General features: G+C 53.0%; 1 protein-coding gene across 4 annotated transcripts in view; it reads right to left on the bottom strand.

Annotated features, from left to right (window-relative positions):
• The window catches only part of SUMF1 (sulfatase modifying factor 1), an 89158-nt gene that overhangs the window by 7663 nt on the left and 68778 nt on the right, over positions 1 to 12717 (bottom strand). Inside the window, exon 9 of one of the 4 annotated variants that reach the window (XM_017350181.4) lies at positions 8830 to 9813. The exons of the other annotated variants lie outside the window; for them this stretch is intronic. Coding sequence (XP_017205670.2) covers positions 9703 to 9813 — 111 coding nt within the window. The 3' untranslated portion in view covers positions 8830 to 9702. Of the gene's footprint in view, positions 1 to 8829; positions 9814 to 12717 lie in introns of those variants that run through there. 4 annotated transcript variants of the gene reach the window in all.

The following is a 12717-nucleotide window of genomic DNA, read 5'->3' as shown; positions in this document are numbered from 1 at the left end:
CTTGCTCCTGAACACCGACTTCGTTAGCTGTGAGTCACTCTTGCAGGCTGCAGCCCTGCACCACCACGCTGGGCTCATTAGCATACCCCAGGGTTGGGTGTCAGCCAGAGAAAGCAGGGAGAGTGCCAGCAAGGAGGCCTGCGTCGTGGCACAGCAGCTCAGGCCACTGCCTGCAATGTTGGCATCCCATACGGATGCCGGTTCAAGTCCCGGCTGCTCCACTTCCGATCCAGCTCCCTGTTAATGCCCCCTGGAAAGAGCAGCAAAAGGCTGCCATGTGGCTCCTCCACCCACATGGGAGACTGGGAAGAAGCTCAGGACCCTGGCTCCTGGCAGATGGAAGATCTCTCTCCTCTCTGTCTCCCTCTCTCTCTAACTCTGCCTTTCAAATAAATAAATAGAAATCTTAAAAAAAAAAAAAAAAAAAAAAAAAAAACAACGCAGGGCTGCTTCATCCATTTCCCCCCACTGCCACTACCCAGAGGTTCCCAGACTGCAGGACACAGAAGCCGGCAGGGCAGATTCTCTGCGCGAGGCTGTGGGGCTGCGACACAACAGGCAGACGGCAGTTTATCCAGCAATGCTGCAAGTGAAACAAACAGGTCTGCTGGGACTCTTCACATTGAAAACCAGAAATAACCCAGAGACTCATTAACAGGGGCGGCTTAAATACATCAACTCAGCTATTTATAGAACGAGTCCACTTTGCTTTTACACCTGTGTAAGCTGTACGTACTACGGACGGTTCCTTGGTGTGTGCAGAGGGTTAAAAATCTCTGCATTCAATACACATAGCTCAATGTACACACATACCAGTACCAGATCTTTGTAATTGTGAAGAAAAATCTAGAAAGGCAGACTAATTGCTGGCCCCGGTTACCAACTGGCATGAACTTGGCAGACCAGGACTCACAAAATGAGGAACTTCTAAGTATATTTTGATCAAGTTTTTTTTTTTTTTTAATTTCTAACTTTACCCTGTTCCTCTGATATTTAAAAATACTAATATATATTTTTATAAAGAAATCTGATAATTCAACATAAGATAATTCTCCATAAAAGCAGAAGTTCAACAACAGAGAAGACAAAAAATCACTCCAAAGCCTGCAATAGGTGACATTCTCTTCCCCTCTCCCTCTGTGAATGTTTGTTTATTTTTCTTTATTTGAAAGGAACAGAGACAGAGAAAGATGGTGCATCTGCTGGTTCATTCCCCTATGGCCACACAGCTGAGGCTGGCCCAGGGTGAGGCCAGGAGCCAGGAGCTCCATCCGAGTTTCCCACACAGATGGGTAGGGGCCCAAGCACTTGGGCCACCTTCCACTGCCTTCCCAGACACAACAGCAGGAAGCTGGTTTGCAAACAGAACACCCAGGACTTGAACTCACTTCCATATGGGATGCCAGTGTCACAAGCCAGGGCTTAACCTGCTGTACCACAACAAAGACCCCGTCTCCTTCCTCTCTTGAAAATATAACAGTGGGGCCCGGCAATGCGGCATGGTAGGCTGGGCCTCCGCCTATAGCACCGGCATCCCATATGGGCACTGGTTTGAGTCCCAGCTGCTCCACTGCCGATCCAGCTCCCTGCTCAGCCTGGGAAAGCAGCTGACAATGGCCCAAGTGCTTGGGCCCTGCACCCTTGTAGGAGCTCCACAAGAAGCTCTTGGCTCCTGGGTTCGGATCACCCCAGCTCCAGCAGTTGTGGCCACTTGGGAAGTGAACCAGCAGATGGAAGATCTCTGTCTCCCTTGCTCTGTATGTAACTCTACCTCTCAAATAAACAAATCTTAAAAAATGCAATAGTGTTGGGGCTGGCATTGTGCTTAGCAGGTAAAGCCACCACCTGCAAGGCAGACATGCCACTGGGTGCCGGTTCACATCCCAGATGCTCCACTTCTGATCGGCTCCCTACTAATGGCTGGGAAAGCAGTAGAAAATGGCCCAAATGCTTGGGACCCTGCACCTATGTGGAAGACCTGGGAGAAGCTCCTGGCTCCTAATTTCAGCCTGGCCCAGGCCTGGCTGTTGCAGCCACCTGGGGAGTGAACCACAGGATGGAAGATCTCTCTCTCTGTCCCCCTCCCTCCCTTCCTCTCTCTATCCATCTTTTCCTCTCTCTATAACTCTGACTTTGAAACAAACAATAAATCTTTTAAAAAATGCAACTGTGGAACACTTCAGAACAGTTCTACCTATAGAATAAAGGTTTATGCCTCCTCCTGTATCACACCCCCTCTTCACCCTCCAAAATCTATAGCTCCCCTAAATGCAAGGCTCTCTCCAATACTAGAGGGTGTGTGAGAGAGAGAAACCAACCAAAACCAAACCCCAATCTGGCCACTAGAGGGAGAACACCACCCAGCAAACCAGGTCCTGCCTTCACTTCAGAGGAAAACATTGCCACAGATGGAGGCACGAGTTGGCTCCGAAAGTGCTTGTTAAGGCTAAAAGCCCACAAGCAGTAGCCAGCGTGGTTCAGCCTCCGTGGCTTGCCTAATATGTCCTGAAGCTAAGGGCTTCACTAATAAATATAAAATTACAGATGCGAATGTGGCTCCCACAGCAGCGAGGCCCCCACCCCGGCTGATCCGATGATTTCCAGATGTTCTGAAGCAGAGGCAGACGCTGGCTGGGAAGCTGCCCTGCCACAGCATCTGCACAAACAGCGCCGGTGCTGAGCCCGCCACAGAGCTGGGAGCGGCGAGGAAGAAAGGGGCCTCGTCTCGCCAAGACCCGCAGCTTGCGCTCTCCAAAGCAGTGCGCCCGTGCCCGTGGCCCCCACCGCGGGCCCTGCAGGCTCCACACCACCTCTCCAGCCTCTGTCAGCTGTGGACGGAGCCCAGGGCCAGCATGCTGACAGCGCAGCTGCTGACCCACCTTACTCCAGTGGATGAGTGGCCACTCGTCCAGGCCCTGTCCCACCAAAAGGCAGAAAGAATCCGTGTCTTTAGGGCACAGAACCATTTTGGAAACAGAGGTGGGTTGGGGCCAGAGCTGTGGCATAGCAAGTAAAGCCACTGCCTGCAGCACCCGCATCCCATATGGGCGCCAGTTCGATTCCCAGCTACTGCACTTCCAATACAGCTCCCTGCTATGGCCTGGGAAAGCAGCAGAGGATGGCCCAAGTGCTTGGGCCCCTGTACTCGTGTGGGAGACCCAGAAGAAGCTCCTGGCTCCAGATCGGTACAGCTCCAGCCATTGCAGCCATTTGGGGAGTGAGCCAGCAGATGGAAGACCTCTCTCTCTCTCTCTCTCTGCCTCTGCCTCTCTGTAACTCTACCTTTAAAATAAATAAATAAATCTTTAAAAATAAATAAGTAAAACCGAGGTGGGACATACTGGGGAGGGGAGGAGGGTGGTAAATACACGCCTTTGGAAAACACAGACTTCACCTGGAGCACCCCATTAGCACACCGTGCCTCGGCATCGACCTCGGCCCCACGGACAGCACTCAGTGCAGGGCAAAGGTTCACACGCTCTCGTCCCACACAGAAGCCTCCATAGAAATTTCCAAGTCTGAAGACTAAACCAGCTTAGGAACTCTCCCCGAGACAGCCTGGCTGCAGAGCCCATGCAGCTGTCTGCCCGTCACTCCTGCCCTGTGTTGTCCTCCAGACCATCATCTCCTGCCCCAGAAGTCTCCCCTTGCAACCCACCCCTTCCCACCCCAAACAGAAGTCATGAGATTGGTGCAAGTCCTGACTGGGCCACATCACCTGGGCCCCGAGCAAACACCAGGACCTACTTTTCTGAGTGCCTGTTGGGAATTCCGACCAAAAATATCCAAATCCCCGCAGATTGCTCCGCAAGCTGGACCAGACAGCATCCACCAGGCATCCAGCACAGCTCCTGGCACCTGTCGGGAGCCCAAGATGCTGGCTGGAAGGCCAGCCGGCCAGGAGACAGAAGGGGCAGGCCACAGCTCCCAGCCCCTGCCAACAGGGCCTGCAGCAGACAGGCAACGCGGTGACGCTCTCACCTCTCTCCCTGGCTCTGTTCCACAGCCACCATGAGGTGGCAGGTCCCACACTGGTCAGCAAACCTTGCCCAGTGTGGGCCTCGTACTCATGGGACCCTGCAGGGAGTCCTTCCATTCAGACTGATTTCAGCTACCGGATCGCTGAGCACAGCCCGGGCACAGTCATCCCGCACAGGCCTGGGTCCGCCATCGCCGCCTCCATTAAAGTCTGATGACTCAAGCAGGGCCCTGGGTCCGAGCCCATCTCCAGGGCTTCCTCTCTGACCATTCCAGGCTGAGCAGCTTCGCGTCAGCTCTTGGTCCTGGGTCCGAGCCCATCTCCAGGGCTTCCTCTCTGACCATTCCGAGGTGACCAGCTTCGCGTCAGCTCTTGGTCCTGGGTCCAAGCCCATCTCCAGGGCTTCCTCTCTCTGACCATTCCAGCCTGACCAGCTTCGCCTCAGCTCTTGGCCCTGGGTCCGAGCCCATCTCCAGGGCTTTCTCTCTCTGACCATTCCAGGCTGACCAGCTTCGCCTCAGCTCTTGGTGGGTCTTCCTAGCTAAAGGGAAAGAAATTCACCTGTGCAGCTAGCAGTCCTCGCTAGCTTCTAGCTTCCTAGAAGTGCTCTCTTTTGGTTCTTGTGGTCACCTGAACCCACCTCTCCTCGACTGGCCCCAAGACGTGCGCAGGGGCCGCTTCTCTTGAGACAGACTCGGGCACTCTCAGATCTGGCTTTTCTCCTGGGCCACCAACTCTCAAGTTTCTTGATGTCAGGAACCCTGTAACCCCACAGAAATAAGTAAGGACCCCCAAGAACCTTTGTAATCTAGAGACATTTGACACACTAACAATGAAGCCAGAGGAGTTCTTAAAATATAAAAATAAACAAGGTCACAGCCTGTGAGCCACCGGGCTACTTAGCATGCAGTCACTGGAAATCACTGTACACTCATGAGACGCAAGAACAGAAAAGGCAAATGGGCGGGCCCTGGCCTGGAGGTTAAGACATCTGTACCCGACACGGGCATACCTGGGCTTGGTTCCAAACTCCAGCCCCTGACTCCAGCTTCCTGTTACCACAGACTCTGGCAGGCAGCAGTGATGGCCCAAGTGGCTGAGTTCCTACCACCCACACGGGTAGATCTGGATTGAGTTCCCCGCTGCCAGCTGCCAGCTTTAGCCTGGCTCATTACTGAACGAGCAGACAGGCGCTCTGTGTCTCAAATACATATTTTTTAAAGGCAAATAACTTTGCTGTAAGATAAACAGTTCTGAATCACAGACCCCCTGGGAGGGAGCTCTAGACCCTGGGGCAGGGGGTGGCGGGCAGGGGAAGTCCGCAGACCACACTTTGAGAACCCGAGCTTGATCAAGTCCACTTCACCAACCCTGCGAGTCCTGTCTGACAAACCCTAAACCACCTCCCTTTGGATATCCTCTTGGTTTTTAACTCTGGTAACTTAGGAAGTTGGACCAATAGCCTCAGAGACGGCCTGAATGAGGAGGAGGATGCTGGCCATGGTTGTTTTTTACTATGTTTGACATGGGGTCAAGGTCATGCTTTATATGGCCTCTTTGCTTTTTCTTGGTAGTTCACTTTGATCTCTGTCCCAGACCTGCAACTTCAAGGCAGAACCTGCATTGGCAGCGTGGGAACAAGCGCCACGGCAGCACCCACCCAAGCACCCAGACTTCCTTCCTGCATTGTCTCCAGGCGTTACCGTCACCCCCACGTCACCTCAGACGGCACCACAGCCCAAAGTGAGACGGCGGTGGTGTAGGGCCAGGGTCCCAGACCTCCGCATGCCAAGCTGCTGAGCTGCCAACCATGGCAGGACCGAACACAGCACATTTAAAGGTGAACAAATACAATCTTACTTGGCAAGCGCCTGGGGCACAGAAAGATTGTCGATCTGGACAAAGCAGCCAACCAGGGCTCTCCCCACAGGCGCCGGAGTGGCCGCGGGCACACTTCCCATCAGCACCACCTGCCAGGAGGGGCTTCTCCCCTTTCCCCGAGAGGCTGTGAGCCCGGTGCTCTCCACCCAAGCGTGGGCTCTGGCTTCCAACGTTACCCTGCCGGGCGGCCAAACTGACATGTTGAGAAAAGCTGGGTCTAATCAGCTGTCCACCTCCTTCGGTCAAGGAAACAAGGACTCTTCAGACATGGCCAGAGCCCAGAGCAAGCCCACCCGGCCTCCGACTCCATGCTGTGGGCCCAGCCAGCTAGCTCGCCGTGAAGACTGTGGAGCCGACAACCATGTCGGGGCAGATTCGAATCTGATCTGGGGCTGAAGAATGCCCCCCTTGGTGCCAAGCCTTTGAACTTTCCAGTCATTATTGGGGCAAGTTTCATTCTCTCATTTCACAGCCTACCTGAGAACTGCCCATAAAGATTTTGCTTTATCAAAAAGTAATTAAACTCTCCTCTAATGGTCTGCACACAGAGGAGAGGGGGAAAGGTCTCCTTGCAGTTAGCTATTTCCAGGGTGCTTTGCACTTGCAGAACAGCAAGCCTATAAAACCAGGATCCGCTCTGGGGACGTTTGTATTCCAGAGAGTGAAGTTTTAATAATAAAGTGAAACTAACCTGCAAGAAACCAACACTTCCGCTGAGCTCCCATGTTGATCTGCAAACTCAAGGTCATGAACACGGCTATCCCTGGCCCTGCAGACACCACCCCGGGCTGTCCAGGACAGGCCATGGACAGGAGGGGACAGCCGTCTCAAGGGGCACTGCTGGGTGAGCCAGTGCCCTCCCTCACATCTGCCCACTTCTTCCTAGCACGCTACGTGCCATTCTCCAGACACAAACTCCTGACATTCTGTGCTCCATCAAAGGAAGAACCTTCTCATAATCTGGGTTACAAAGTGGCACCGCACAGGCTGCAGAAGCCATTCATGAGGGCTTCGCAGAGTTTGCTTTCTAACTCTGAAATGGATGCAAATATTAAAAGCTCCAAAGACCGCTCACCAAAACGCAAATATCTGCCCCCTGCTGGAAGCTGTATGACCGTGCAGCCGTGGCTGACATTTCTGGAGGGCATGGGCAAGCACAGATCAGTGACAGCCCCTTTAGAAAGAGCCTGGCGGGGCCAGCACTGTGGCGTAGTGGGTTAAACTGCCGCCTGCAGCACCATCATCCCACATGGCCACCAGTTCCAGTCCCAGAGGCTCCACCTCCAATCCAGCTCCCTGCTAATGCTCTTGGGAAAGCAGCGGAGGGTGGTCTAAGTGCTTGGGCCCTGCACCCGCATGGGAGACCTGGAAGAAGCTCCTGGCTCCTGGCTTAGGTCTGGCCCAGCCCCAGCATTTGTGGCCATTTGGGGAGTGAACCAGTAGATGTGGATTTCTGTCTCTGTCTCTCTGACTTATAAACCATTTAGTTTTTAAGAATTCTATTTGCCACTTGTAAAACAAGGATGGAAACACCATCTAATTAGAAAAGGTGGTTAATAAGAAGCCCAGAATCCTAGGATCCCACAGATGCAAAGCTATCGCAATATTTCTCGTCTCCAATGGCTCGCTTAGTAAAGGCGTTCCCTGGACAACGGAACTTCCCAGTGCGCTGTCCTGCGCCTCCCACCCAACATTTGCATAACAAATGTGCCTTCCATTTCTGTTTTCCTGAAGAGTCACATGAACAACTAGGAAACTTCATCCAGGAAGCAGGGAGGGTAGACGGCAAGGAGAGAAGAAAAACAAGTCTGTATGACAAGGGCCTGCACTCCAGAGTAAGCCACAGGCTGAGCCACACATGGCTTGAGGCTTCTTTGCAGTGCCACGAGTCCCAAGAGGGAAATGTCATTCCTGATTACCACCTCCACCTCTGGCCCCTTCTCATCATGCTTAAAGGCATCAAGAAAGAGGGTACGCCTGCGTGCCACTCAAGCAGATGTGCATGTGCCCCAGTGACAAAGAGAGACTGGCCCAGATTCAGGACCAAACCAATGCCAACAACAAAGCTCAGACTCTCTCCCCACTTCCATGGGGCAGGAAACAAGAGCAGGAAGTCAACCCCACTCCCAATACAACAGGAAGAACAAAACAACAAGGGTTTTAGTCCTGGAACCAGTGCACCAGCTAGACAGTCCGTCCTGCTTCTAGTGCGTCTTCAATGCAGAAGGAGCTCACAATTAGCAAACAAAGGTGGAGGGCAGGGGCAGAGGCGACCTAGGGAGTGTTTCCAACACTCCGCCCCGACTCCCCTGTCTCTGCCCTGACTCCCCTGTCTCTGCCCTGACTCCCCGACTCCCCGGGAGTTTTATTTTTTGTGTGCAATGTTGCAGAAGGAAAGGTTTTTCAGGAACATTGTCTTTAGCATTGAAACCAAAAATCCTTGCATTGTCATTTTGCTCATACTTAGTCTGCAGTGAAGAGCTTGTTTCAAATGCCAGTATTATATGCTGCTTAAGTGCAATTTCAAAGACTATGTCCAAAAACACTCAAAAATATTGACGTCGTGTAAGGCTAATTAACAAGAGAATTCAAAATATACACCCTGTAAATATAACAACATAAAAAGTATACGCAGGTGGGAGGTAAACAGTAAAAAATAAAGAAGAAGAAACTGCACTGGAGTCCTGGTGACTTTAAAAATAAAATACCTCATTTCCTACATTAGCTATTTCCTGCAAATATTTGTTTCTTTCTTCTGCCTAGGATTAATCATCAACTGGTGGCAGTTTGCAGAGAAACATTTTATACCCACAAAGTGATTTACCCCCCTGGCTAAACAGGCTCCACGACTGCGCTCCAGGACAGAGGCTCTAAAACACCAGGAGGCGGTGTGCACAGATGCAGCCAAGGGTCACCCACTACTCACGGACAAGGGAGGGCGGGAGCAGCCAGCGCGCGGGACCCCGGTGTGGCAGATACCAGTTTATTCAGCACAGTGCATGATTCAGGGCTCAGGATGCCCCAGAGCCACCAAGACTCCCCACTTCTCTATCACAAAACACAGCGAAGCTAAGGGTTCCTCTCCCCCGTCTGGAATTGTGCACACATCTCACTCAGCGAAGGCTTGGGGGTGAGGGGAACACAGGGCTGCCAGCCACCCCTGGACCAAAGGCACTTAACGTCAGAGACAGAGCACAGCCGAGGCCCGGGACGCCGCCAGCACGCCGTCACCGGCCATGAGGGACTCACCGTGAGGACGTGAGGTTCGCTGCTTTCCCCAGGAGGACACCGCGCAGCAGGAACAGAAAGCGTGCGTCGGCCCCTCCCTTCCGGAAAACAGCACAGCGCCGAGCTCTGACTTTCTGTGACTGCTATCACCCACATTCAACCAGGGGAACAACGGCCGAAAATAACCTGGCGTAAGCTCTCACTACGCAGTCACCATCGAAGCTGATTGCACTCACAGAATCTAAGAGCTGCAGAGCCTTGGAAGCCAGCTTCCATCCCCCCCATTCGATGGATGAGGGCCCCAAGGCCCAAGAGGACAGGTGCTGGGCCCCAGGCTCCCACCACCCCTTGTTCGGGGTTCCCTGTACTCCCCTTTCTCCCTAAAAGACTCAAAAGTAAAACAGGGCTGTGGTGTCCAAAGACAGGCCACACACGAAGCACGTGCACTTTCGCGGGTCAGCGAGTGGGTCTGTAAGACAGTTCCTTTGGCCGCTGGGCAGGTGTGTGGCCCACCTCGGGGTGGGACTACTTGGCACAAATCGTATGGAGTTCTGAAGGAAGCTGAGCACAGCTTGGTCCCGACGTCTTGGACTCAGGAAGGCTCTCCTTGGCTGTCAGTCCGTGCTGGGCAGACGGTCAGCCGCACAGCGGAATCCCAGATTCGAGGCGGAGCTGTCGGGTGTGTTCTGGCTCCGGGCGGCGCAGCGGTACCTGTAGCAGTAGGACTGCGCAGAGAGAACAGGAAAGGTGAGTGCTCGGGGCCTCCAGCCAGGGGCCTGCGCGCGCAGGGCCTGTGCAGAGTCCCCATAGGCGGGGACTGCAGACGCCTGGCACACAGCCTGCCCTCATGACACTGGACGTGGAGGGGGCATGAGGGGCAGTGCGCTCAAGAGTTAACCACGCGCTACCCAGCATCCTTCGTCTTGCCAGTGTAACATAGATGCAGCACAGAGATGCCTGTGCCAGCGTGACTTGGAACAGCGCGGAAGAACAACGCAATGACCCATGACTACAGAAGTCTGGCACATGCATTTGACGGAAGAGCAGACAACCATCGAAAGTCACGTCCTTACATGACGCTCATGATGTAGGCAATCCTCATGCTCGAACATCAGATGGAAGCGTTAGCGTACAAAACTGTGCATGTCGTGTGACCCCCGTCCAGCTAGCTGCACAGCTCCCCTCCACACAGCAGTTACCCTGGAGCAGCAGGCTTTCAAACTTCCCACACTCAGGAGGCAGTAACTACTGACATTCCACCAAGCATGAAGATAAAGAGCAACCGAGAAAGTACCGAGAACATTAAGCTATCATTTAATATCCAACACACTGGCAGAAATTAAACAGCAAGCTTAGCAACACAAAGTGCAGCACAGGCTGTGTAAAACCACAGCTCTCTTTTAAAACTGGTCTCCTGTGCCTTTGGAGCCTAAATCACAGTAAGCATGAAGCCACACAGTGTGGTTTGTTTTATATCTGTGTAGTTTTTAAACAACAGGGACAGTGTGCCCATGAACACAAACACAAGCAAGGAGCAGCCGGTTCACCCCAGGCACTGCCATCTGCCATTTCATTTGACTGGAACAGCCCAGAGGAACTAAAAACCACCCAATATCACCTAGCTGGTAAAGGGGGCTTCCCAGCTTCCAGAAAGAACCACCATGGCACTCCTGTGGCCTGGGACTGATCTCTGATCCAAAACAAAGGAGGACGACAATGCACGAGTCCCCCTGCACACGGTGAGCGCAGACTCTGAGAGGGCTCAACAGAACCCAGGGCCCTGCCGGCTGGCGACACACACTGCACAGACTCGTGCTGAGTAACGCTGGAATTCACAAAGAAGAGATAACTTGGGGGTGGGGGAAGGCTAGGTCAGCACGCAAGAGTTGTTTTTTTTTTTTTTTAAAGTTATTATTCTCTTGTCTCTCACAAAACTCAAATGCTTCTAATGCTCATAAAAATCAACTCTAAAGTTAACATGGAAACTGCCAGGCGCATTTCCACCATAATACATAGACACAGCGCTTTGCCTTCGATGGACAGTGAAACAGCAGCAACCGATTTTCTCATTTTCTCTGCAGCCAGAGAGCACTAGGATGTATTACCATTCCTGGGGTAGGCAGAGGGAAGATGAGTAAACAATGTGCTTGAAACAATGCAACACTGGGGACGGCACTGTGGCTCACGGTTAATCCTCCACCTGCGGCACTGACATCCCATATGGGCGCCGGGTTCTAGTCCCGATTGTTCCTCTTCCAGGCCAGTTCTCTGCTGTGGCCCAGGAGGGCAGTGGAGGATGGCCCAAGTGCTTGGACCCCTGCACCCGTATGGGAGACCAGGCGAAGCACCTGGCTCCTGGTTTCGGATCGGCGCAGCACACTGGCCGTGGTAGCCATTTCGGGGGTGACCCAACAGAAGGAAGACATTTCTCTCTGTCTCTCTCTCTTACTGTCTGTCTCTACCTGTCAAATAAATAAAAATTTAAAAAATTTAAAAAAAGAAATAATACAACACTGATGGCACCTGCTCCCAGGTGTGATGCACACGCAACGGACACTCTTGCAGGTGACCCTGCAGGAAGACATGGCAGAGACCCTGCTCCACAGGGGGTGATGGGAACAACCAGCTTTGCTAGTTCTAGAAGCAATGCCGTGGCCTGCCCAGGCCCCCGTGCAAACCACACCCGTGAGGTGAACTCCACACTGCAGCAGGTTCAACTTCGGGGGAGGCCGACTAACAGGCGCCTTTGACATTCTTGTCCCATGATTGTGCTGCACGGGACGAGACACAGGCAAGTGTGTGTGCACACAGGGAGGAGGATGGATCTAAGCCTGGGCCTGTCTGTCTGTGCAGAGACCACAGGCTGGTGGAGCAAACAGTGACACATCCATCAGCTCCGGAACATGCTAGGGTCGAACAATTCCGAGCTTCGTAGAATTCAGGTGAAGAAAGTGTCACTGGTAGAATGCCAGTCTTCAGCAATGAATTCTGGGAGAGTAGACCTTGACCTTTGACCTGGGAGGGTGTGCACAATGATGGCAGTGGTTAGGGAGAGCTGCTTTAAAGGCCTGCTCCTGGCCGCACACCCGGAGACTCAGGTTCCACAGGGCTGGGGTGGGGTCCAAGAACCTGCATTTCCAACAAGCGTGCTGGCACTGCTGATGCCGTGAGCCCGTGGGCCACACTCCGAGAAGCACCGATCTACAGGAGCCAGAAACTAAGCAGGAAGGAGTACTAGCGGGGAAAACAGTGACCTCAGAGGCATGAAAATGGAAAAATCCAGCCAAGTTCAGAGGACAGCAAGACCACAGCCTGACCGTGTCAGAGCCTGGCTTTGTTTATTCATTAAACACATGAGCTCTTACAATATGAGAGATGCTATTTTAGGCATGAGGGATATGGTCAGGCAAGACAAATAAAGCACCTGTTATCAGGGAGCTGGCATTCAACAGGGAGTAGTCAGCCAAGAAATAAACCACTTCCGGCCACAGCCATCTGAAGGAAGCACAGGACTGAGAAAGGGGTACGGGGGCTCCTTCCGACAGAGCAGTCTGGGAAGGAGGAGACCTGTGAGCCAAGCAGCTCCAGGGCGTGGAGATGAGAATCCCAGGGAAAAGCTGTGGCAGGAG

The sequence above is a fragment of the Oryctolagus cuniculus genome, chromosome 10 (genome assembly GCF_051225735.1).
Source record: "Oryctolagus cuniculus isolate XC-2025 breed Fujian yellow rabbit chromosome 10, ASM5122573v1, whole genome shotgun sequence".
NCBI lineage: Eukaryota > Metazoa > Chordata > Mammalia > Lagomorpha > Leporidae > Oryctolagus > Oryctolagus cuniculus.
This window is presented reverse-complemented; position numbering and strand designations above follow the sequence as displayed.